Raw genomic sequence first — 27,696 nt, forward strand, 5'->3', positions numbered from 1 at the left:
CTCAGAGAAATAGGCACAGTTACATAAAGCAGCATAGTAAATACAGAACCAGAAACCCATCTGTGGAGTACCAACATATGTCATGCTTAGGACATACATTGGCACAAAGTGTATTATATTTATAATCCAAACCAAACCACCTCTACTCCACACAGGAGGAAAAGAAACATTCAAAAGAAGTCTGGACAATCCAGAGAAGGGATGTGCTATGAAATTACAGTTATCATTATTTTTATGGAGGGCAGACTGTTATCTTCGTTAGACATCACTAGCGGGTGAGATAGATGCTCATCCTACTCGTTTTAAATCTAGGCATGCGTATGGAGTGAACTGTCACAAAACCTAAAATGAGAAGTTTTAGCCAAAGTCCCTGAATGAAAGTTTCAACTCCAAACTCCAGGGGCATGTTCAGGTTTCTCGGGAAGGTTGTGCAGGGTCATCACTATTCATTGCTAACCTCCAAGGGTCTTGATGTCTTCAGGAGCAGAAAAAATCCAGACCCAGGAACCTCAGTGCTGCAACTCTTGAATACTGCGGACATGGTCAGACCTCTGCTACAGAGTGAATCTTGGCTGTACTCTAAAGGCTCCTGTACAGAAGGCTGGTCCCCAGAGTGCTGTTACTGAGAGATGGTGGGAACCCTTAATACATCATCGGGGACTGACTTTTGATGGGGACTGTGGGATTCTGGTCTTCTCCCCACTTGTTTTTACCTCGTGTCCGTGAGGTGAACCATTTTGCCCCATTACACACACACACACACACACAGTTCGTGTGTTTCTGCTTCACCATGGACCCCAAGGGAGCAGGAGCAAGGGATCATGGGCCAAAATATCTGAAACAGTGAGCCAAAATACACCTTCTTTCCTTGGCACTTAACTGTCTGGACATTTGCCGCAGTGATCCAAAGTGGTCTCACAGCTCCCCCGCCCACCCCTTTCCTCACGGTCATTCACCATCACGAGCCTATTCTCTATACTCTCTGGCTCTCAGGGCTCTCACATCAGTATCTCCACTGGCATCAGAACTTCTCAGGTACCACCTTAGCTTGAGACCCTGGCACCATTACCCCACCAGTATCTCTCTGACAGCATCCTTGCTCTGCGGTTATCCTCTTTCCTGTCATGGCCGCTCAGATGTTAAGAAGATAACAAGAGGAATAACTGGGAAGATGAACCCTCCTCTTCTAACCCAGGAAACACTTCAGAGAGACAATGGCACTCACGTGAACTACCCTGAGATGAAAAAGTTTTAGGGCATACCTCTGAAGTGAACGGAATGTGTAGCTTAGCTTCTCCTAAATGCACTAATAAAACAAAATGACAGAAACGAGTATTGGCAAGGATTTGGAGAACTCAAAGCCTTCTACTTCTGATGAGAAGTGGCACAGTCCCTATGGAGGATACTTTGGTAGTTTCTCAAAATGTTGGTCACAGTTAACATATGGTGTAGGCTTCCTGTAGGTATATGTCCAAGAGAACTGAAAATGTATCTTGGATACAGATATTCATAGCAGCATTATTCACTGGAAAAAAAGTATAAACAACTCACACATCCATCAACTGATACATAAGCAAAGTGTATACAACAACAGAATGGACAATCCAGATATAAAAAGAATAAAGTATCGGAAGCGCTGCTAGTAACCCTGGGTGGGCTTGCAAGTGTCATGCTGAGAAAGGAAGTCAGAAGCCAGGCTTGTATGGTTACTTCTTCATGAAATGTTCAGATGAAAAAAAAAATCTGTTAATAAAGCCCATTACTAACGGTTGCCTAAGGGTAAGAGTAGAGAGTAAAACACTAACTGTTTTTCATATGTTGGATCTGTAAAAATCAATTAATAAAGCCCATTACTGGTTGGCTAAGGGAAAGGGTAGAGGGTAAAACACGGTTTATTTTTATATGTTGAAACTGTTCTGAATTAGTGTAAAGATTGCGCAGCCTTGTGACTATTCTTAATTGTATAAATTCAGATAAAAGATTTTGTAGTATATGAAATACAAACCAATTAAATTTAAAAAATAATGTTCTGAATTCATTTCCCTCCGAGGTAATATATTTTGATTGGATTGTAATTCAAAAGCTTTGCAAAAAATCACAGCTATAACTATGAGACAGAAAAATGGTGCAGCTGATTAACAATGAATATAATCAGCAGATAACAAATTCATCATGCAGAGAACCCATAAAATCAGATAGAACATGGAGAAATATTAATAGAAAAAAATGAGAAAAGGACATGAAATGACAGTTTCTATAGAAAACACAGATAAAGATTAATGGTAGCAAAAAAAAGTAGTCGATCCTACAAATGTCCGAGGAAATGCTCATTACACTTAGATATCATTTTTACACATAAATATAATAAAAAAATAATTCCAGCGTTCTCCTTGGTGAGGGGGATTAAATTGGCACACATGCTTCTGAAAAGCAATTGGGCACAATGCCAGGAGCAAGGAACAAGAGAGGAACAGAGCATGATTTGCTTTGAAGAAATTCAGACCCACAGAGAGAAACAGACATATAAGCAAGTCGAAGCAATGATGTCTTAGTGGCTTTGAGAGAGACAGGAGGTTGCATCAGAGGCTCAGACAAGGGAATTGTAAATCAGTCCTTCAGGGAAGGACTAAGCAGGGGCCAGGGAAGATTGTGCAGGTCACTGAGATCTCCATTCTGAGAGACAAATTTCTATAGGCCAGACTGCAAGGGACCAAACAGCACTTTAAAACTCCAGCCCTGCTTTACTTGGAACTCAAGACAGAGAAAGTGTGGCCTACAAAGTTTCCAAGTTTCAGCCTTGTGCTGACTGACTCATTGCACTTCAGAACTCAGAGCATTTGATCAAGAAGCAATGCATATCAGTTAAAATAATGCACATTTTCTTTCCTTCAAGCAACACAGAGAACTATGGTACGAACCCTTCCTCTCTTGCATATTAAAATTTTGATTCTTTTAAACTTTTGATAATAAGAAGTTAATTGAATAAAATAACTTAAGTCGGTAGAAAACATTGAGGCCCTTTCACCTGATCAGATGTTCTTAGAAAGAACTCTTCGGTAGTCATGCAGAGGATAGAGATCAGGGAAAACTGGGAAGAAGGTGGGTGAGGGGCTCGGCAATCAGCATTCATATCTCGACCTGGGAAAACTACCCAGACATAAACAACAGCAGAGATGTGTAACAATCCACCAGTCAAATTCATGGTAGCACTGAGCACCCGGGAGATGGTACATAGAGAGTTCAACATTAAAAAAAAAATGCACGCTTGTGAATTTTTACATATAATTGAGCAATGTGTCCTGCTGGTTAAGTGTTGGAATTACTTTGACCTGTTCTTAAATTTAATCCTGCCATGAACCAGATTGGGGACCTTCACAAAGCCTTTCCATCTAAGCCTGCTGCAATGGAGACAGCACCACATAGATCATAGTGGTTAAATCAAAAGAAGTGCATGGTCCACTAGAGCAAGCAGAGAAAGGGTGACTTTGGTCACGTGGGGTCAGTCTTGGGGTAGATGCCAAAGAGGAGCAAATATGAAGACGCTTGTCACCAAAAGGACACAAAGAGCAAACTCAAGAGTGGATTAAAGCTCTCTTTCTCCTCTGGAAATAAGGTTAAGGTTTAATTGAAAGACTTTCTACTTATCACACTAGGAAAGACAAGGTCAAAGAAAGGGTTAGGTCAAGGCTCCATGCTCCCTCTGCTAACTTCCTGAACAGATGAGTCTGCCAGTTCCTTCCCCCAAGTCAATACTCTCTCCTCAAGGCAAACCTGAGGCCTGTGGCATGAGACACACATGGAGAGGCAGAGAGAGAACTGGAGTGTGGATTTGAGCCGAGCTGCATTTGAAGAAATCGAAAAACAAGCCAAAGGCAGTGGGATGGTCTCCAACACCAAACATCTAAGTCACAGATCAGTGCAACAGCAAAATGTGACAGTACCAACATCTCCAAGTCTCACCAACTGTCTCCTGACCTCAACCCAAACCCAGATCTCTTCTCAAGCCTTACTCCTCTAGGTGTCCCTGCCGACTCAATCTCTCATTCTTACATGACACAGGGCAGAAGTTTACAGGAACGTTATGTAACCTCCTGATTCACCTTCCTTGTGATCTACCTCACCGTTTCAATTCCCCTTCCTGGCCACAAAAGGACATCTGCTTCAAAACTTGTACTAACACATCACTTCTTTTCCTAGTAGGTAATATCATTTAAGGGAGAGGGCAAAAGGTCTATCAGATGCCATCTTGGCTAATATTGTCCACATTCAGATTGCCACAAAGCCCTCTGGTAGATTCCCATACACCTCTGGACTGCCTTATCCCGCAGTTCCTGATTGCTGTAGTCCAGATCCTGTGGATCCTATGTTGAAGCCAGGACACAGTGAGCTCAGAAAGAGTGCATCATGTCTTCTTCCAGACCAAGGACATCTTACTCCTGAGGTTCTGCAGGCTCAATATCCCAGCAGATAAGACACTAAAAGGATGTCACGCTAGCCAAATAGTCTTTAAGATCCACAGTTAACGAGGTCAGTGTTTCTAAATGTTTTTATTCAACTACTTCAATCAAGTCTGACATATATGGCTAAGAAAATGAAGAAAAAAATATCAGTTATTGGTCCTACTTAAGTTCCATGCCCAATTGGTAAATCAATTATAAAAGAACCATAGACTTAATTGTTATTAAAATGCTCTGGATTCAACTTACACAAACAATAAGATGGCTGAGTTTTGGTAGCATCTTCCCACATACCCATGCCATAACATGTGTGGAATGAAATTTTAAGTGTGTCAATGTTATAGAATTATCATACTGAGCAATTGTGTGCAAAACTCTAACACCAACATTCCTAGACTAAGTCAAACTTCCAAGTTGAAAATGTTAATTCTGATGACATTATTTTCTGGATCAGACATAGAGAAATATGCAATTGGACATCCCAATAAATGACCCAAAGATCCTCTAAAGGGAAATCCTGGTAAGGAGCCTTCTCTGACACAAGAACCAACAGAACAGTGTGCCTTTTATGGTGTATAGAGACAGCATTTCCAGGCTTCATGGAGAAGCCATTCTAGAAAGCAGGAGATGGAGAAATAGTAGTCTTGTTTAGTGTCTCTTGGGGGATTCCTAACTTGAAAAAGAACAAGCCTGCATTAACACACAGTAACTGAGAACCAAAAGCTCTGACTTTTGAAAAGAGGAATCAGTAAAGACTTGGCTATTGATTGCTTTAAAGTTTTCCATTGAAAGTTGTTAGCAATGCCAAATTAATGTCATCAGGTTGTCCCCTAAAAGTGAAGTGTTTAGCCAGCCAAGCCCAACTCATTAGTTGTGCTTCATGTATGCTGTCAAGATAAAAATGGCTAATGAACTTCGTCTGAAGCAGCTTCATGAACTTTCTGGCATTGTTTATAGGCGAATAAAGTCAGTTGAGGCATATTTTGGAGAGTTTGTGTTATTATTCCTTGATTTAGAATAATGTTTATTCTATATAATAAATATTTAAAATTAATTCAGAAAGGCAAATAGAAGGACACAAGTATTAAGCAGTCTGATTCAAGGGAGTTATCAAAGAACTTAGTCCCAGGCATTATATCAAAGTAAAGCAAGTACAAGAGAAGAAACAAAATCAAAGCATCAAGGGAACAAAAGGCCAACCACTAAGCAGATATTCAAATCTAAGAGGAGAAAAGGATATTTACCATTCTGCCACCTAAACTACTTAAGTGGTTTCTCAAGTCCGTCTCCTGACAGAATCACACACATCTTAGATTGCATCTTATCTCAAACGCAGTCAATTACTGACTGCACCCACATGTATGACAAAACCTTACGCCATAGTGAAACAAACAAAACATCTCTCTTCTGAAATCTGTGCATCCTTAAAGTAATTCACACTGCATCCAATTCACCAAAATATTCTCTTGGCAACTGTAAAGCCATTCGTGGCATCAATGGTTCCTGTTCTTCTGGGATATAAAGTATGGCCAAATGCACATGTTTTAAATTACATACTTCTTTTTAATGCTCAGGTAGAAAAGAACAGACATAGCTACAAAGATTGTGACTGCAAATGGCCCCAAGGCTCTACCTTGCCAACTTGATGCATCTTTTGTCTTTGAAGACCTGACCTTCTTAAGTCATTCTGAATCAGCCCCAACTCAGGAACTCAGGCATCAGGCACCAGAGCACTGAGCAGCGTGTCTGTCCCCCACTTCACAGAGCTGCCCCCTGGGAACTAGCACTTTTTGTCAACTGCATCTCAGAGAACTACTTCGAAAAGAAATAAAAAGAAGTAAGATAGTCTGTAATTGATACCTTTTGCTTTCAACCCTGACTTCACTTTATTCTGATTCCATCTCTAAAGAGAGAAAGAAATAGAAGAAAAGCTGAGCTGAGAAAGAAGGGAAGGAAGAATGACAATATGGAATCCCTGGTTAAGCATTGTGAGGTCTGGCAGACCCATGGGTTTTGCAGGTCAACAACCTGGTGTTGGATCTTGCCCAATCTGCATGAATTTCTGTCTTCTCATTCATCAAATGGAGCTGGTGATACCTGACTGAGTTCCTGCAAATAATATAAAAGGTAGGTGTGCAAAGTGCTTAGCATCACAGAGTGGTCCTTTCAAAGTAGGGAGGATGAGGGAGTTTTCAGAATGACCTAGTCAAGATTCAACGAGAAGAAAGAAATCACGGGGAACTGGTGCTTTCCTTTTTCTATTAACCAACCTGGAAGTCATTCCTGATCATCTGTTGTACAATTAGCAAATGCATTTCATTTAGGAATGACTGCGCGCCGGTCCTTCTCTTGAGTCTTAAGGTACACACAAGAAGTAGAAACCACGCAGAAAATTCCTTAAGTTGCTAAGTATCTGCATGCAGTACCATGCAGGTGCAGCAGCAGTTTGGAGTAGGGACTGAAGAGGGATGAGCTGTCCCAGAGTCTCAGGGGAAGTGGCAGAGAGATGGACAACACACAGGAGAGGGGTACTGTCAGATGCACATAAACAAAGTGCTCCATGACCAGAAAGGTGAGAAGAGGTACTGAACATGCAGGAGAAGTGATGGTACCCACGCTGGCTCGTTTTATGTCAGCTTGCCACAAGGCAGGGTCATTGGAGAAGAGGAGCTCAGTTGAGAAAATGCCCCCATAAGCTTGACCAGTAGGCAAGTCTGCAGTACAGTTTCTTGATTGATGGCTGATGTATGAGGGCCCACGTCACTGTGGGCGGTGCTACCTCTGTGCTGGTCCTGGGCATGATAAGAAAGCAGGCCAGGCAAGCCATGGAGAGCAAGGCATTAAGCAACACTCCTCCATGGACTCTGCATCATCTCATGCCTCCATGTTCATGCCTTAGGTTCCTGCCATGACTTCCCCGGATGATGGACTTGAGCTATAAGATAAAATAAATAAACTCTTCCCTACCCACGTTGTTTAAGCTATGGTGGTTATCACACCAATAGAAACTGCGACAAGATAGCATCCCTAGCCGAGGAGAAGATGGACAAGAAGTAGCTAGCACACACAGGAGCAAAGAAACTGGACTTGAAGGGAGAAAGCCAAAAGCTTGTCTGCCTCGCCCCTCCCTTCAGATTCCTCATTCCTGCCTAATAGACATGGAGGAGAGTTGTACAGTCCTGGTAGTACTTAGGGGAAAATAAACCACATTTTTCTGTTTGACCCAGGTTGAGATTGTTACTACCACTCAATAATGGAACTGCATGGGGGCGGGGGATGGGGACTAGGTGTTGCAAAGGTGAACTCCACTGCGTGGGTATCTATCAAGTTGTATGAACTTAAGCAAGTGAACTAATCTTCCAGGCCTCGATTTCTTTACATGCAGAAGAGGAAGTAAGTGTAAACCCCCGCCATAGCAGACTGCTGGGAAGGGTAGTCATACATTTAATAAATTCCCTAATTGAGAAGCACTTAGTAAGTACAGAGTATGAAGGAAGAAATCCGTGTCCACTACCAGTAATTGTTAGTGTTCATGTCTGCTATCTTTATCTTTAACTGGCGCACAGCCATGAAAAGGCCAAACAATCACCTCCCACATGAACAGGAAGGGACCAAGGTGATACCATCTTACAATGACAAAATCTTCCAAAAGTACTGGCAGCCGTGATGAGCCCCACCCAAAACAAGACATGACCCCCACCTGGCTTGGTGAATGGCTTCCATCCACTCTTTCCCGGCCTGCTCCTCCTCACAGCGCAGCTCCAGGGGCTTCTGACCTTCATGCCCGAAAAGAACAGTGAAGTAATACTGAAAAGAAAAAGAAACAAAAATGGCGTATGGTTTTATTTTTCAAGAGCAGAAATGTAATAGCACAGTGTTTGCCTACGAGAGGTATAAGCTTACAAAATCTACCAGCATGATGTAAATCATATTTCGAAATGTAATATCATGCTTGGTCCAGCCAGAAACATCTTTGCACCTTGGCAGTAATACAGAGAGCGTCTTAGCACCCCTGAGTAGCACTCAGCCCACAGCCCTACTGCACTGCATATGTTTATATAAGAACAAAAAAAAACATTGTACCAACGGGCTAATGAAGACAAAAAGTTAAAGCTAACACAAAAACGGATCCAGAAGTTTTCTTTATGCAGAGTGTGCTAAAGCAGCAGGGACTAGGAGTCTACACCACTCAACCAGCTGATCCTATTACCTGGCCCAGTCTCTACCCAGGCTCCATTCTGGGACGTACTATGTCTATCTATAATTGCATCTAATTGCTGCTACTGCCTCTTCTGCAGCCTTAGCAAGCATCATCAGTGGCTTAAGCCCTTGTGTGACAGACAAATTCTATTTACCATGGGAAGGAAATATAATTGCTGTCCTGGAGGTAAGTCATAATCAGACTTTCTTTTTGATTGAGTGTAATCTAATTTCTTGTTGGATAGAAGGAGAAAGAAAGGAATGATTTATCAGGAGCAAAATTACTCATCCCATCTGGACTTTCTTTATCATCACCCCAGACTAGAAACAGTACAAACCTCCTCTAGTAAGTCAGTAAAAAGGAACAATTCTTGATGAAGCCAGCAACTTGATTGCCTCTCAAAAGTACCAAGCAACGTTAAAAAGTCGGCCTCGAAAGGTGACATTCCAGAGGACTAGAGAGCCAACACAGAGGTTCCTGCAGAGGATCTGACTCTCTTCCCAGCACCCATGCCAAGCAGTTCTAAACTGCCTTGAACCTGCTGTTCAGTGAGAACACCGCCCTCTTCTGGCCTCCAGGGCACCTGCACATGTGCCTGCATGCACACACACTTAAAATAAAAAGAAATCTTTTTTAAAGTTTCATACTCTATAATTTCCTTTATGTAATACTACTGAAAAAGTAGCAGAAAACAAATTATTTTCCAGGGCCAAGGAAGATGTGTGTCCCTATGAAGGAACAACACAAGGGTTTTTTCAGGGTCCTCCCCTTCATCCCTTATAGCCTCTCAAAACCCCAGATCATTGACCTTGGGAATAGATCAGTATGTCACTAGGAGTCATTTTATTGATACATTCCTTTATCAGAATAATAGCATAGATTTTTCCCCCTAGGCCTATGACTTATATAATCTCAGGTTATTGGCTACTTCAGCAATATCAGGTATGGGTTTCATCTCACGGAGTTGTCCTTCCATCCAATCAAAAAGTGGCTGGTCACTCTCATGACCTTTGTGTCACTATTGCGCAAGTCTATCTTGCAGACAGGTCATTGTTGCATGTCGCAGGATTAGTAGGTGCACAGTGTTATTGATGATTACCACTTTCCTCCAGCAGCAGGCACAGTACCCTTCAACACCATGAATGCTGGTCAGTAGGACTGAAGCCTCTAGCAGAGCACAAACAAGCTCGACTTCTGTTTGCTCAACAACGTAAGTAAGTGTATTGTAATAGCCAATTCTATGCCAATTTGACACAGTCTAGAGTCATCAGAGGGGAGGGAGACTCCATTGAGAAAATGTTTCTATAAGATCCAGCTGTATGTAAGCCTTTAGGACATTTTCTTAATTAGTGATTGATGTGGAAGAACCCAGCCCACTGTGGGTGGTGCCTCTTCAATGCTGGTGGTCCTGCGTTCTATAAGAAAACAGACTGAGAAAGCCGTGAGGAGCAGGCCAGTAAGCAGCACCCTCCATGGCCTCTGCCTTGGCTCCTGCCTCCAGGTTCCTGCCCTGTTTGAGTTCCTGTCCTGACTCCCTGTGATGATGAAGGGTGATGTGGAAGTGTGAGCCAAATAAACCCTTTCCTCCCCAGTTTGATTTTTCTTCATGGCATCTCATCGCAGCTATAAAAACACTAACAAGACAAACAATCAGCTAGGGGCCTCACCATCAAGTTCTGGAGAAAAACCAATAGCCTTCGCAATTGTGTCTTCCAGATACAACAGAATTGACGATGTAAGAATTCGCAGAGACCATGGGAGTGTGCACAGGAGCTGCACAGTTAAAGGGTCCCAGCACTGAGGAGGGAAAGTGAGCACTAAGTCTCACCCCTAGCCAAGCTGTCGTTTGCAGCTGATACTCCTGGAAAGGGGAAATCAGTTTTCCCTAATAGAATGTCACTAGGTATATCAACTACACGCCAGGGCAGCCTAATGCACAGAAGTAGTTGACTAACACAAAAGGAGCTCCATGGTTGTGTGTGTTCATGCATGTATGCCTCTGTGTGTGTGTGTGTGTGTGTGTGTGTGTGTGTGTGTGTGTGCATGAGTGTGAGTGTGTGTGTGTAAGAGAGAGAGAGAGATGTTTTGTTTTGATTTAGTTTGGTATATGTTGTCCTATTGGTTTTTTGTTTGTTTGGATTTTCATTTTAAGGGTTTGTTTGTTTGTTTGTTTGTTTGTTTGTTTGAGAGAGAGAACACGAACTTGGATGGCTAGGTTGGTGGAGAGGATCTGGGAGGAGTTGGGTTATGGAAAGAACACAATCAGTACCTATTGTATAAAAAGGTTTTGTTTCACTTTTTTAATTAAGATAAATAAATAAATCCCAGCACAGAATTGGTGCTTTAGTGAGCAGTTTCCCTTCTTGTGATGATGTCACCAATGCTGCTGACAGGCCACTGGCCCCTCCCTTAGAGCTCGTCCCTGTAGCTTCCTCTGCCATCTCAGCTACTGCAGATTGGGAAACCTGTGTGCGGCTCCAGGGCATCCACCCACTGTCCCTGTACCATGCTTGAGCCTGAATCTTAGCCATTCTCCAAATGCAGTCCAGGGGTCTGCCCCCCAACCGTTGTCCAAGTCCGGGCTCCTCTGCCCATCAAGTGACAGGCTGTGCCTTGGTTTGGAACAGCAGGAAGTGGATTTTCTGCTTTTTATTTACCGTCAATGCTTTTGTGACTACTTGCACCATCTTCGTTTTTATGTTATCTTATGGTTCATGGATGTTTACAGAAGAGGCAGACAGGAAACACAGAGCTGTGGTTTCTAATGTATAAACTTTCTACACTCTCCTAAGGGTAACTACCAAAACTAACTTCATCCATGCTTCTAAAACAGGCCATATGAGAGAGGGGAAGTAGCTAAGTGTTGTAGGGGATGAGGGACGGGGTAAGGGAGGGGACTACAGGCATGCTTAGAGAGTTCATCGTTTGTTTATTAATTAGTGGGCTTGCTTGTCAGAGCAGCTCAGAGCTGACTGGACTCTAGCATCACAGCAGAGAAGGCTCCCGTCCTGTACATGTGGGGAATATTCACAGCACTGTGTATTAGTACTAGCCTAGTTCACGCTATGGTTTGGTCTTTGTGCTGAAAGACAGGGTTTTGACAAACGCATAGTACTGCCTAGTCACAATTACTGTGTTTTCTTTTGAGCAATGAGACAGACTGGTACCAGATAGTGCTGGTGGTCTCACGGTCTTGTGAATAAATTAAAAACAACTGAGTTGTGTCCTGTAAAAGAGCCGATGCTGGGGAAGATTTCTAGCTCGGGTTTTGCTTGGTTTAGGTGAGAGAAGTAGCAGCGAGAACAAAGGAGGCTCAGCCCAGGCCCGGCTACTCTGCTTTACCAGTTCCTAGTTACTCTCATCCATCTGCATCTTTTCCCACCATTTCCCAGCTTCAACAAGCTGGTCTTCTTTTAGAGCTGTTCTTCGCCGACAATTATCGATGGGGGTGTTGCTGTTAGTGACAAGACCTTAAAGGACAAAAAAGTTAACTCCATCTGCCCTCTACAACTGCTCTTCAAGCCCTTAAACAAACACAGCCTTTCAAACCGTTCTCTTAGCTGCAGCGCTTACTCCTGTCCTGGATTCCTGCTCCCATTGGCCCTGCTGCCAGTACTGCCTGTAGTGGCAGCTGTCCGGATATTCGCCTGCCATTCTCTTCAGGCCTTCTCTCCCTTCAACACTGTGCTTCCCACTACTTGATTCTCTTATATTTGCATACACATTTGATGTATTGAGAGAGGAATTGACATACTTGGGGTCACGAGTTCCAAGGTATACATCAAACACTCTAATATAGGTATATGGAGAACCCCAAGCTAGGACACAGAGCACTGCCTTGGCCAGGGTTTCAGGGAGGAGACAAAAGACTACCATGAGTGAGGACGCTGGATAAATGGCTCTTTGGTTAAGACTACCTACTCCTCTTGCAGAGGACCTGAGTTTAAATCCCAAAAAACACATTGGGTAGTTCACAACTGTCCAGAACTTCAGCTTCAGGGGATATGATGCTTCTGACCTCCATGGGCAACTGTACTCATGTGTGTATGTGTCCTCACACATACACACAGACACACACACACACACACACACACACACACACACAGAGAGAGAGAGAGAGAGAGACAGACAGACACACACACACATTCACTCACTCACATAGACACAGAAAAAGAGAGAGAGAAGAGAAGAGAGAGATAATTAAAATATGAAAGCAAATGTTAAGAAAGAAAGTCTGAAAAAAAGTCTTCTGGGCAGGGGCAGGCACATTGGAGAGCAGTTTGAAGCCTTTGTAAGACCACCAGGAAAACTTAAGAAGGAAATAATATATCTCCTTCAATGAGCAGGAGACAGAATATCAGTGTAAGCAAAAGAAGAAACAAAAGAATGAAAGGAACAGGGGGTGTGGGAGGGGGAAAAGGCAGGGGGCAGCAAGGAAGGCTGTTTAAAAAAATAGGGAAACTTTCTTGGAGGGGCAGAGACCTCCAATTCTAGCTAATGCGAGACACAAAATACTTCCAAAGCCCTTTCCACAGCACCGCTACAGCCACAAGCAACAGTTCCCGTCCATATTTGGAACATGACAGTTATATAACAATGGCTTCCCAATATTTCTGAATACTGTGATGTGGTGTCCTTATTTTAGGTTCAGTTGTTGCCTCAAGACAACAGGCAGAAACCAAAGCCCACATGACCAAGTGAGGCTTGGCACTGTTTGCCCAGCTCAGAAAGGAGGTAGCCAAGAATCAGCTATGACCCTTGTTCACTTATGGTCATAGAGGGATTACACTGCCAGATTCTGGACAATCTGGGATCCCCTTCCATCAGGGACCTATGTGTGCTGAGGTTCCCCTTGTCATCTCCTTTGGGACAGAGAATGGAACATTCTCTTGACCTCAGGCTTGTGAGGTGGCTCCCAGCAACCTATTCTCACAAGTTCCTGTGTTTTCTTTCCCAACTTAGTGTTTGGCCAGTTTAGGCTCTATTGTTGGGGAGCTGCAAGCCAGGAGGATGAAAACAGAACACTCATTTGGGGAGTGCACTCCCAACCAAAGGCCAAGAAAAGGATGGTGTCTACTTTAGCCAGGAACTGGCCACAGCTTAGTGTGCTGGACTGAGCTTGCCTAGAACCAGCAAAGTCAGCCCAGGCATACCAGGGGTTTGTAACACAAAGTCCTCTGGTTCCTGTCTGGTGCCATAGGCCCAAAAAGGGGAAATCACAGGATCCAGATTCCCTGGGGGAATCTAGATGCATTTCCTGCCCTTGGATGGGAATCCACTGCTGTGAAACCCAGGGGTCGCTCCCTAAGACTATGCTTCAACATCTGGCCACAGGAATCCACTGCTGTGAAACCCAGGGGTCACTCCCTAAGACTATGCTTCAACATCTGGCCACAAGAAGAGAAAGTCATGCTGGGCCCCAATTAGGAAGGCCACAGTGGGGGTGAGGGAGAGTCAGACAGGGTCACCAGGGACTGAGGCACAGCAGTCCCTCCCTTCCTCCCTTCCCTGAGCTCCAACCCAGTCACGGGGCAGCTTTCCCTTTACACCGGGCCCTCTGCGGCCACGGTACTAATTACCAGCAGAGACTGTCTGGGACGAAACTGTGACTGGAGGACTTGGTGTGATATTAGAATCGTCAGGAAATGTGCTGGGCATATGCAAGGCTTTATCATGGGGCCCAGCAAAGCGGCTCTGAAAGAGAGACCTAAAAATAAAACGGGCTCTCTGCTAGCCTGCCTCCCCTCGTGCCCGATCTGCTCATCCAGTGTGATCCAAAGTCATTCTTTTGCCTTTTTCAGGCTAAAACCATCAGTTCAAAGATCGCCTTAGCCTCCAGTCCTAGAGATGGACTTGTCTAATTTTATCTAAAAGGAAAAATTAAAAATTGGCTAATTAAAAATTGACGATATCTCTGTGCTTGCCATTGAGGGCTGAGGATTCTGGTCCGTGCCTGGAACAAAAATCCACTATGCTTCCCCAGGGACAGTCCTGCATCCTCCACAGGACAGCTAAGCCTGTCCATAAACACGGGGGCAGGCAGAGAATGGCGTGCCCTAGACTCGAGAGAGACAACCTAGTAAACAGGCCTCTGAGCAGGGGCAACGCTGGATTTAACATTAGAGCTAACAAAACTCCATTTAAATTTAAGAGAAGAGGAGTGGAAACTCCAGAAAATAACAAGTTGGTGATTCAAAGGGGTGACAATTATGCAAGGGTTGACTTCTGTCCTAACTCGATGCCCAAACCGGGAGAAGCACTCAGTGACCTGGCCTGGTCTAGCTAGGAGTTGTATGGTGCCTCCAAAGCAGTCCTGCTTGGGAGCCCAATTAAAAGACACCTTTAAAGACAGCCAGACAGCCAGGCAATCCCATCAGCACAGTACATGCAAAGGTTAAACCATTGTGCAGGCAAGAAGCGATGGGAGAAGCAGTGAAGAGCCGCTTCCACTTCCCAATGCTGGGTTAGATCAAACACTGCCTGCAAATTACTTATTTTCAGCAACTCATCGAAAATTTCTCCTGTAGACTTGCGGATGATGGTACCAATGTAGTCAACAGCTCTCAAAGGCTGATGGGAAGATCTCAAGTTTGAGGTTAATCTAGGCTGTGTAATGAGTTCAAGAACAGCCTGGGCTACACAAGGAGGTCTTGTTGAACGAGAGGGGTAGGGGGTGGGGAGAAAGAGGAAAAAAGAAAGAGAGGGGGAAGAGAGAAAGAGACAGAGAGAGAGAGAGAGAGAGAGAGAGAGAGAGAGAGAGAGAGAGAGAACTCCGTCTGGGGATCAGGTGCAGCTATAGAATGCTTGAAGAGCATGTACAAGGCTCTAAGTTCAACCCCAGCACGGCTAGAAAAGAAGGAAGGAAGGGTCATCTGGCCTCCTTGGAATACAAACGCTATAGATGTGGATCTCAGACCTCATGCACCATAAGTCCCTTGGGTGTCAAAACTATCAGCAGACTCCCTGTGTTACACTGCGACCTCTGACTGGTCCCTCTGCCGTAATTTAGAAAAGATGTTTCAAAGTCCTGAATGATAAAAAGGGAAGGACAAGTTAAAATAGAGCGATGGTCCTGAAACCCAACATCTACAATAGTCATGAGGTTTTCTTTCTCTGCAGTTTCTTTGTTTTTATCCTGGAGATAATCCTGTGGTCTGATTCTCTAGATGGTAATCCACATTTCTCCTGCTAAACAGCACTACAGTCATGTTTAAACCTGAACTTGCCCCTTCTCCCAACTCTCTCTCTCTCAAAATCTCTCCTCTCCTCTCTCCTCTGTCAAGAACAGCCGTATCCAACAGCAGAAGCAGAAAAGACAAGAGCTTAACCCCATCCTTATAATCAGAGCATTTGTCTGACGTCACAGGACTGGCCACAGAGTCTGTTTCACCTGGGGCTACTGTGACCTGTCCCAGATATGACACACATGCCTGCTGGGCTGTGAAACACTGCCTTACCATTAGCTGCTCTCTTCTGTATTTCTCATACTACTACAGCCCAAGGCAGGGCCTCTCGCGGCAGGAAGGCCAATGAAAGGCATTGATGACACTGGAGGACTAGAAGAAGAAGTCTCATGAGGAGGAAGCTGGGAGGTGTGGTGAGAAGAGGTTGGAGGTGGGCAGAGAAGACAGGAAGAAGCAGGGATGAACTCAGTGCAGCTTCTTTTTCCACTCAAAGCTAAAACCCAAAGAAAGTTGAAGAGTTAAAATACTGATGATAAGAATGACTTGCTAGCATACACCAATGATCTAAGAACTCAGAAAACTGGGGCAGGAAGATGGCTAGCTTACAGCCAGACTGAGCCACTGAGCAAGATACTGTCTCCAAAAGGTGTTCTATGTCAAAGTCAAGGGGCTCCCTCAGGGGCTCTAGAACAGCAAAATCTCTCACGGAAAGTCCTTTTTGCCCCAGTTCCACAACAGCCAGGGTGATGACCCTCTAGAATGACAGCGTCTGTAAAATAATGTAAGTCAGTAAGCATAGTGTCCCACACCAAAGAAAGGACCTGAGCTTTCCTGTCCAGACCTCTAGCTTCTTGGAGATACAGCTACGAACCAGGCTACTTCAAAGAACTGTAGCAAGAAGTGAAACCTATGAAGTTACAGGGCTGTGCAGCCTATTGTGAGCTGGGAGTGGAGAAGAAAAAGAATGAACCATAAACTACACTGGCTACATACTCCAAGAGAATACCCAAGACACATTACATACTACATACCCAAGACATACTACATATTACATACCCAAGACATACTACATACTACATACCCAAGACAGCCAGAACAGCACCAAACCCAATCTGCACCCGTGAGACTCCTAACTTGTGGCGGGGTGTGTGTTGTGCATATACGTTCACCTTTGGACAATAGAGCGACCTCTCACTCAGCCTGCATCTTAGTGAGACCAGCATTACAACTGATATGTACAGGAAAAAGCACACTATTTGGAGTTCAGCGCAGCCATGGTTTCAGACATCACATTTGGATTGAAATGCAGGCTTTTAGTGGCTACACATACTCCGTCCATCTCTCAGTGTTTTAGTAAGACCAGAGTGTAAATAGTACACATAATGCCAATTTTCTCTACAGCCATTGAGGTTCCTCCAGGGACGCTGATCAAGGTCTGAAAGGAGCACACTGACTTGTGGTCCTCACTCATGCAACTGAGCCTGCAGCTCAGAGGCTGGGGGTCACCTTCCAACTCCCCCTGGGTCTGACTTATCTAAACATATGTGGATCTGCACCGCATTATAATATAACTAAAGTCTTAGGCAGAGGTCAAACCCAGGGAATCCAACTTGTCAGGTCTGATAGCTATCTTCAATGAAAGTAATGGTGAGAAGGCAGAAAAGGATTTCAAACAAAATGGCCATGATGCAAAGATGGCACTTAAGTGTCTCTGTTCATAATACATGATTTTGGGGGTTAAACAGAGGAAGAACTGGGTTAGGAGACAAGAGGCATAAATATTAAGCTGTCTTAGTCAAAGCCTGATCTGGCTGATGGTTATCTCAATTCCATCCTGCAAGGTGGCCCTGAAAGAATCCTGACCACTAAGGACATAACCAGTTTCCCTAAAGTGATTGGTCCTGCTTTGGAGTGGTGTTATCGAGGATGGTTGCAGTAGTTTGAATAAGAATGGCTTATAGTGGAATTGTTTGAAATGATCAGAAGAATTAGGAGGTGTGGCCTTGTCAGAGTAGGTGTGGCCTTGTTGGAAGAAGTATGTTATTGGAAGTTGACTTTGAGGTTTCAAAAGCCCATGCCAAGCCCAGTCTCTTTTCCAGAAGCCAGTGGATCAAAATATTCTTATCTACCTCTCCAGTGTTATGTCTACCTGCATACCACCATGTCCCTCTCCATGGTGATAATGGACTGAGCCTCTGAAACTGTAAGTAAGCCCCAGTCCAATGACTTCCTTTGTGAGTTAGTTACCTTGATCATGGTATCTCTCCACATCAATAGAACAGTGCCTAAGACGGTGGTCTTTCTGCTAGGCTCTTTTGTTCCTGGAACCCATGGTGATTGCAGGGTTAGGACAATGATGGGAGACATCACTGTGTACTTTCGAGGACTGAGAATAGGACATTGAAAGACTGGCAGGAAGTTGCACCCATTACTGTTACCTTTGTCTCTTCAGTTCTAGAAGGGGGTGACATAGATTCGGTATCATCAAGTTTTAAAAGGCTCAATATTAGCATGCCTATGTGGAGAGCTGAGCAGGAGTGTGATCCAAAGAGAACTAGCGAGGTAACAATGAAGTCAGAGAGGGTCGGATGCATGCATCACAATTTTAGCTACTTTGTGAACCCAAGTGAGAAGCCAGTCAGTTCCAAGTGTTTGTCATCACCGCACCAGCGGCACGCTCTGAAGTATTGCAGAGCCCTTGACCCTCTAAGGTGCTGGAGTCTGCCCTTCCTGTTTCTGCTTCAGGAATTTGACTTAACCTGTTGTGAGATATTAAGTAGATAGGATCTTTAGAAGTGATTAGCCCTCAAACTGAATAGATCCATTCACGAGGTAATGGACTGATGGGTTAATTAAGTTAGCTCAGTAGTAGGTCTGAGATAAAAATGGAACCTTGGATCTGTCTCTTAGCCTCAACCCCCTTGTCATGTGATGGCCTAAGCCACTGTGGGACTCAGTCTAGCAAGATCCTCACCAGATTCAATTCCTGTACTGTGCTCCCAACTTGGGACCTCCTGGTCTTCATACAGTAAGCTGAATAAATCCTTATTCCTTGCAAGTTACCCAATCTATGGCACTCAATTATAGTAACAGAAAATATGTTTCATGTAAGTCTTCTTAGAAATTATCTCTGAGATGCTGAATAGTTCTCTCTGTCCTGATTGGTTCTCTCCTTTCGGTGCTTCAATTCACAAATAAAGTGAGCTTGGTTTATGAAAGAACCCATTTAGTAAAATGTGAATTTTTCTTTATCAAAGTCATGGACACCATCACTCAGTACAAGCCAACTGTATACATCCATCCTAATCTTTGAGAAGAGAGAGGTTCAGTTTAAGAGGCCCCGGATTGGAATGTGGGACTATCAGAACTCTTCCTGACCGGAGAGCACAGCATGAGCTCCAGCACACTGTTCTTTGTGCCAAATTTTCTTTTGATCCAAATGGAGGCCACACCCCAAAGATGTGGAGCAAATATGGTAAGACACATTAAAATAGCTTGAAAGCCCGGTGGGCCTCATCATAGCCATGGAGGTGCAGCTGCTTGAACACACTCCATATACTATCACCCCTGATGCCTGGGACACTAGACTCCTTCTAGAGCTGCAGAAAAGAAACTGCAGCATTCCTGCCTTCCTGGGATAAAATCACTAGACCCTGACGGGGGAGGGGGGCAGGCATGCAGTTCAACCACAAATGGGCATACATGGTTCTTGGTGACAAGGGAGGAGTCATACTGTTTCTATAGTGCTGATGGCTTATGAACTGTTCTGTAAACTTTTGGCAGATGTTCAATGTTTATGATGACACTATTTCTAATTCTACCAAAACCTTAGAGAACATTTGTATTCTGAAGCATCAGTGACATACAAGAATTTATAGAATGGTTTCTCCCAACAGAAAACAGCTTATATAAAGAAATTTGAAAATACAGTTAAAGCAAAGCACTATCATGCATAAACTCCACACCATGCAGCAGTGTCAGCTTTTACAAACTCCCTTAAATATGATTGTTTAGAAAACATATTTTAGTGGTTAGAATAGAAAACATATTTTAGTGGTTAGAATGTCAAGTTAACACCCAATTTAAGAAAGCATTTAATTGCCCCCTGTAGTGGTTTCTACTGCAAGTGGAAAAATCGATCCAGTCTAGCTGCTAAATCTCAGACAACTGAATCAAATTAAATTGTGTTCACTGGAGAGTGAACAGGATAATAAGAGGTCAGAAAACCTATCACTGTAAAAATGGCTAAAAGCTCTTGATGTATTCAGTTGTTCTTGCAATCCTTGAAAGACTATTATGTAAATGTTAGAACAGAGAAACTTTCATTGACTGAGGATCTGAGCTCGCAGCCTATTGAAATATATGGAAATAACAGTGCAATGTTCAGTAGCTTAGGTCATCATCTTGGCCTACCATACCTTGTTAAATTCTCTTACAAGCTCCTGTCTTTCTCCTCTATTACCACTTCAAACAGGGACAAGAAGATAGATAACAGATGACCTATGTGATAAATTTCACTCATCCCCAGAATGTTCATTGATTTATTTAGAAAGAGACATCTGGTCAACCTCAGAGCTACTGATAGAACAGACTTGTGAATTCAATCATCACTGTCAATTTTCTCCTACACTGAAATAACTGAACTGTCATTAGTTCAAGGTCCATAAAAGCCTGGATTATTCTTTGTTGGTTTGGAACCTCTAACTTCACTTGTCTAAAGGGGGAAATCATCAAATACTTTCACATATTCATGATCTTATTTCAACTTTTGGCTTCATTTTTTATTTGTCAAACCATATTCTCAGTTGCGGAGGATAAACCAAGTGCAATAAGAACATATGCTTTTAACACCTGCGGCAGTTAGTGCCACTTAGCAGAGGGACAACTTAGCAAGTGTTGCTGAAAACAAATGCGAGGTGCTGTATCAAATAAGAACGAGGATAGTGCCAAAAAATGAGGAAGATAAATATGGACTGGAAGGACAGACTCCAGCTTTATTCTCTAGTTGTGTGACTTCAAGTTGGAGATTTTAAAGACCTTTCTGAAAACAGAATTTCTTGAGCAGTTGACTATTCTATTTATTTAGTTTGGGAACTACATGTGCTCCCATATGCATGTAGAAGTCAGAGGACAACTTTCAGGAGCTGATTCTCTACTTCCATCATGTGAGCCCCAGGAATCAAACCCGGGTAATTAATTGGGTTTGTACCAATTTGGCAAGTACCCTTATCCACTGAGCTATCGAACTGAGCTAGCCACTCTCAATTTCTAAGGGATTCCCTGAGCTTAAAAAACAAAACCAGATGGCCTCTATGATCCCATATTACCAAAATCCTTCAGTGCCCCAAACATAGTTTAGAATCATATCCTTATGGTATACAATAGTGGATACATTGAAATGCAAAAATATATGTAAAATAATGGCTAGACAATATTTCTGTCTTTGTTTTTCAATGCTCCAGTTTTTACCATATAATGCCTTACCAAATGGAAATAAAAGAAAATGCAAGCCTAAATTAAGGAGTCGTGTCTCTGTTTTTTAAATGTGTATGTGTATGTACCTAGGTGCCTATATACACGTACCACAGGGGTGTAGGTGCATACAGAGCCTAGAAAGGCATCGGATGCCCTGGAAACTGAGTTAATGTGTTGCTGGGAATAGAAGTGGGTCCTCTCCAAGAGCAGCATGTGCTCATAAGCACCTAGCCACCATCTCTCAAACCCCACGGGTAGGTAGTGCCTTTTAAGAGGCAGCGTACTTTATAATTTGCCTGGTTTAAGTTGTAAATCATCGGGTAAAGTCACAAAATTAATTGGAAAACATCACTGAAGACTTTTAACCAGAATTTGAGTTCATTAAATTATTAAAATGACAGAAAGACTCCTTTAAAACAAATAAATAATGTAAAAGAATTAACTGAGTATGTGTAAGATGTGTAAGGCCTTACATATCTTTAAACTTTGATCCTTGGCCAAAAGGTGGGCATGAAGAGGAAGAAAAGTAGGAGGAGGAAGAGATGGAGGAAAAGTGGGAGGGACAGAAGGAGAGAGGGAGGGAGAAAGGAAGGAAGAGAGGAAAACGGAAAGAAAAGAATGCATTTGTAAGTTAAGACCATTTAATCAAATTGCAACTTTTAAAAAGTAAAACCTATAGTTGAACAGTGTCATAATATGGTTGAAATAAAAGTGATCTAATCTTTATAAAATGGAAGCAATTTTTAGCACAGACTGTAATATATTTTCGTTTTATTCAGGGATCAATACTGAAATAATTGGAAATGAATATTAAGACTTACCTACACAATCATGACATTACTACTAATAATAAAAATGTTCACTAATGGGGACAAATGAAAGAAACTGTGAGGCATTTAAACTACAATATTTGAAACAATTAAATTAGTAAACATGCTGGGTGGTGGTGGCCCATGCCTTTAATCCCAGCACTTGGGAGGCAGAAGCAGGCGGATCTCTGTGAGTTCAAGGCCAGCCTGCTCCACAAGAGCTAGTCCCAGGACAGGCTCCAAAGCTACAGAGAAACACTGTCATGAACCCCCCTCCAAAAATTAGTAAACGTGCCCCTAGTTTTCTTTTATGGTGGGGCTTGATGTTACTTAGGCCATCCTTAAACACCTGGGTTCAAGAGATCCTTCCGCCTCAGCCTCCCAAGCAGCTGAAACTAAAGTCACATACCATCATCTCAGCCTCCCTAACATCCTTGAGAATTATCCTGAGAATATTACCCTTTTAAAACACGCCTAAGACCTGTTTATAAATGAGTGCATTGACACATGTGAGCTGTCCACCACAGGCAGATACATTTTACATGCAGTTTAGGCAGTGGAAGGATGAACGACTTCATAAGCAAGGGTGAAAACACAGTGAGGAGAAGTCATGAGGAAGTGGCTGACAACTAACCCCAGCCTACATCTGTCATATCCACGAGACAATGAAAGCAGACAGAGCACAAAGCCAAATGGCAAACTACAGTGTAGAACACAAAGCTTTCCATGGTTCGGTGTCAGTTTTTATTCTGCTTTTCTTGTAGCAGATAAGGTCATTGTCACCTCTAAACACAACAAAGACATCCAGCACATCTTGGGGTTAGATTCCAATCAGTTCTCTGTCACTGCTGGTCCAAGAGGACACACACAAGGACAGGGAACAACAATTGTTTTTGTCTCAAAAGAAGAAGCATCTGATTACTTTGAATTGGATAAAACTAAAAATCTCCTCCAAAGGTATTCTCAGTTCATCAACTTTCCCATGTACATGGTGGAATAGCAAGACTGAGACCATCAATGAACCCAAGGCAGAAGTTGAGGTAGCAAAAGAAGAGAACAAAGAATTAGATGTGGAGGCTGCAGTAGAGGAGGAGGAAGGAAAGAAAGCAAAAATGCTCTGAAAGCTGAAAAACCTGTATGGGATGGGATTGGGAAATTATGAATGATACCAAGCCAACACGGCAGAGACCAGCCAAATGGAAGATGAATGCAAATCTTTCTATAAATTAGTTTCAAAGGAAACTGATGACATGGGTTATATCCACTTTACCACAGGAGGGCAAGTTGCCTTCAAATCAGTTTTATTTCTGCCCATGTCTGATCCTCATACTCTGTTTGATGAATATGGATCCAGGAAGAGCAGTTACATCAAGCTGTGCATTGCTGAACATTCATCACAGATGACTTCTATGATGTGATGCCCAAGTGCCTTAATTCTGCCAAAGGTGTGGATTCGGAGGATCTCCCCCTCAATGTTCTCAAGAGAACTATGTCAAGTGTTGTTCGGCAATATAAATTGCTCAAGGTGACAAAGAAGAATCTTGTCCATAAAACTCTGCACATGATCTAGAAGACGGGAAGTGCAATGACAGTTTCTGGAACGAGTTCAGCACCAATATAAAGCTTGATAGGACTGAAGACAACTCAAATCGAATACGACTTGCTAAACTTCTTAGGTCCCAGTCTTCTCACCATCCAACTGACATTAAGAGTTTAGACCAGTATGTGGAAAAAACGAAGGAAAAAAAACGAACAATATATGCCTCAAGGCTGGGTCAACTGAATCTCTTCATTTTTTGAGAGACTTCTGAAAAGGGCTATGAAGTATTTACCTCACAGAGCCTGTGGATGAATTCTGCATTCAGGCCCTTACTGAAGTTGATGCGAAGAGGTTCCAGAATATTGTCAAGAAAGAGTGAAATTTGATGAGAGTGAGAGAACTAAGGAAAATTGGGAGGCAACAGAGAAGGAATTTGAGCCTCTGCTCAACTTGATGAAAGACAAGGCCCTTAAGGACAAAATGGAAAATACTGTGGTATCACAACACCTCAGAGTCTCCCTACACTCTTGTGGATGGTCTAGCAACATGGAGAGGATTATGAGGACACAAGTATACCAAATAGGCAAGGACATCTCTACAAATTACTATGCCAATCAAAAGAAAACATTTGACATTAATCCCAGACATCTGCTGATCAGAGACATCCTTCAGCAGGTTAAGGAAGATGCAGATGACGAGACTGTCTTGGATCCCACTGCAGTTTTGTTTGAAACAGTAGCACTTCAGTTAGGGTATCTTCTACCAGATACCAAGGCATGTGGAGGTAGAATAAATAGAATGCTTTGCCTCGGCTTAAACATTAATGCAGAAGAAGGAGAAGGAGAAAAGGGGGGAGGAGGAGAAGGAGGAGGAGGAGGAGGAGGAGGAGGAGAAGGAAGAGCCTGAAGACACAAGACACAGCAGAAGACATGGAGCAAGACAAAGAGGAAGAGGTGGATACAGGCACAGAAGAAGAATAGGAAACAGCAAAGGAATCTACAACAGAAAGGGATGAATTAGAAATTATACTCTCACCACTGATCCTGTGTGAAGAGAGACTGTGAAATTTTAAAGTCGTTTCTCTTGAGAAAATTTTGTTTTGGATGCTCCCCCAAGCTCCCTTCTTCCCTGAACTGTAAATGTTGGGATTATGGATCACAGGAAGAAGTGGGGTTTTCAACTGAGATTCCTTAGCATTCCTTATTAATGTAAATTTATACTATTTAACTGACTATTGGTGTAAAATCTTGCCATGTGTATAAAAATAAAAAGGATTCTAAATTGAAAAAAAAATACGTGGGAAAGAATATTCCAAACATTTAACAGTAGTTACTTCTTGGGAGTTTTATCTCCTTATTTGTATCTTTTATGCTGTTTTTAAGGTAGTCATAACAGATATGCACACTTTAAAGACATAAATATAGAGAGATTTATGTGTAGTAAAGTTGTTTAAAACACTCAGAGCCTTCTTGACATTTTCCTGTTCGGAACAAACAAATATGAGGTTGAGGCATAGCAATTTGAAAAAGAGAGCTATTGGCATGCACTTATTCATAAGCAGAAAAATATGCAATACACTGACAGACATGTCTGTGTAAATAAAGCAGCATGGAAGGCGTCTGGTGGGCGAGCCAGATACCTAGATACCACAGAAGCAGGATTAGCAAGGGGACTTCAATGTGGCTCACGAACCACTTTGTGCTTGTGGGCCCCCTTTCTCTAAGATGTTCAGTATAAAAGCTATGCTTTCTGTCATTTGCTGGTAGCAAAAGCTTACGACTGCCAGACATTGAAAAGAAAGGGGCAGTCTCAAATTCCAGCAATAAGAACGGCTAAGACCATAAAACATCAGGGATGGGGAAACAGTGGACGCAAGCATATGCGTATTGTCTTCTCCAAAAATCTTCACAACCCAAACCTTTCTCATGCTCTCGAGCACAACGTGTCTTTAATTTTGCTTAACCCAACTCTCAGTTATACCTAGAGCATATACAACAAACAAGTCAGCTCTGTGCCGTGCACTTGATTCTCTCTCATTATAAAGTACAAGCCAGACACCATGACTCTTGAGTTCCATCTAATAAGAACTAAGTTACCTCTTATGGAAAAGTTTGTTGCTGGTGGGTTTTCTGTCCATGAAAAAAATAACACATACATACAATGCATACATATATAAATACAGAAAACAATAATACATGCATACATATAAACACAGAAAACACAGTGACAGAAAACAAAGGGGGAAATTCACTCATGGTCTTTGCCACCATTCAAAGAGCATGTTCTCTCTCTCTCTCTCTCTCTCTCTCTCTCTCTCTCTCTCTCTCTCTCTCTTTCTCTCTCTCTCTCTCTCTGTCTTCCTCCCTTCCCTCTCTACGATGTAACCCAGGCTGAGCCTCCTTCCTCTGCCTTACAAGCACTGGGGTTACATGTATGTTCTGTCAGGAACCACAGAAAGCCACTATGAAATTTTGAGATCTATCATTCCAGTAGGTTTTCTAGAACCTTCGTGCTCATATTACATAGGCATCATCACTCCAGTCTTTCTCAAATTGTGACTTATTTTAAAACATGTACTAAGGGCTAGCCCACATCCCTCAGTGGTGGCCCCCTTGCCTGTCATGCGCAAGGTCCTAGGTTTGACCCCTAGCATAGAAAGGAAGTGGTGAGCTAGGCCACTGCAGTAATGTAAGAGATGGTGGCAGGAAAAGGGAAAGGAGGAGGAAGTGGAGCAGATAAGACGTGAAAGAGGCATCTACAGTAGTACACTATCAATTTTTACAAGTGTCGGGTTGTGTATGTGCTCGTTGCACACAATTACTCCCTGTAACATCTGGCACACTAAACTTTTCATCTGGTTTTGGATACTCCACCAGTGAACACAAACCATCTGTTACTTCTTAGATTGTTTTTAAGATTTTCTTCAGAAATTCGAGCACCTTGGGTTTGTCACAAGTGATGCAAGGTTTCATCTGATCATTGTGATAAATAACTGTTGGAAAACACACGGATCACCATGTTAACGCTATCTGGGACACCAGAGCCGGGCATTGCAGTCAAGCCAATGGTCTCTGACTTCTAAGTGTTCATCCTTCCCTTGGAGCATCGTTCATCTGGGCAGCACCTGATGATGTGCAAACCAACATATCCAGGCATGAGAATACTACCACCTATGCAGAGCTTAGTGTGTGCCAAGCATTCTCCTGAGGTTCACCCTGCTCTACTTCCTATAATTCCCATCATGGTCTATCTTACGGATGAGGAAATCATCTTTCAGAAGTATGATAGTTCTCCCCACCAGTACATGAGATTTTGGCTGAAAGGCCTGGGAATGATGGAAACTCTTGGCACCCACATTCTGGTACCTAGTACCCACTGTGAAAGCTATGTACACTATGCAGCAATGCTATTAAGTGTTATGAGCCCAAAATTCAGAATTCTAAATGAAGATTCATTCTATGAAACCAGCTAAAATGGATCACAAGGAAGCAGTACTGAATGGCTCAGAATCAGATAGTATGTCCAGAAATAAACATCAAACTTATCAAGTCTTCTAAATTTTTAAATTCTACTGTGCCTGTGAATGGTGTAACAGTTCCATTCATATTCTTGCTTTGGGAACCCACTAGTGGGAACCTTGTGTGTGATGTTTTTCTGTATATGCATTGCTTTTATTAGTTGATGAATAAAGATGTTTCAGCCAATGACTTAGCAGAAAATCCAAACAGAGATATATAGAGAGAGACTAGGTGGAGTCAGGCAGACACCATGTAGCTACCAAAGGAGAAAAACACGAAAACCTTGCCAGTAGGCCACAGCCTCATGGTGATACACAGATGAATAGAAATGGATCAATTTAAGATGAGATAGTAGCTAGGAATACGCATAAGCTATTGGTCAAACAGTGTTGGAACTAATAGAGTTTCTGTATGGTTATTCGGGTGTGGGCTGTTGGGAAACTAAGGCACAGTCTCAGTTTACAGGAACCCACTAGAATGTTTTCTGTAGATGGAGGCAATGGTTCTATGTA

General features: G+C 42.8%; 1 protein-coding gene and 1 pseudogene across 3 annotated transcripts in view; one reads left to right on the top strand and one right to left on the bottom strand.

Annotated features, from left to right (window-relative positions):
* Positions 1-27,696, bottom strand: part of Rasgrf2 (Ras protein specific guanine nucleotide releasing factor 2) — a 218,984-nt gene that overhangs the window by 152,091 nt on the left and 39,197 nt on the right. For all 3 annotated transcript variants that reach the window (XM_085676865.2, XM_048455899.3, XM_048455898.3), the window contains exon 2: positions 8,158-8,264. In XM_085676865.2, the coding sequence (XP_085532991.1) occupies positions 8,158-8,264 (107 nt within the window). The remainder of the gene's footprint in view (positions 1-8,157; positions 8,265-27,696) is intronic.
* On the top strand, positions 22,737-24,730 carry LOC146891659 (endoplasmin pseudogene; annotated as a pseudogene).

The sequence above is a fragment of the Myodes glareolus genome, chromosome 15, assembly GCF_982192425.1.
Source record: "Myodes glareolus chromosome 15, mMyoGla1.1, whole genome shotgun sequence".
NCBI lineage: Eukaryota > Metazoa > Chordata > Mammalia > Rodentia > Cricetidae > Myodes > Myodes glareolus.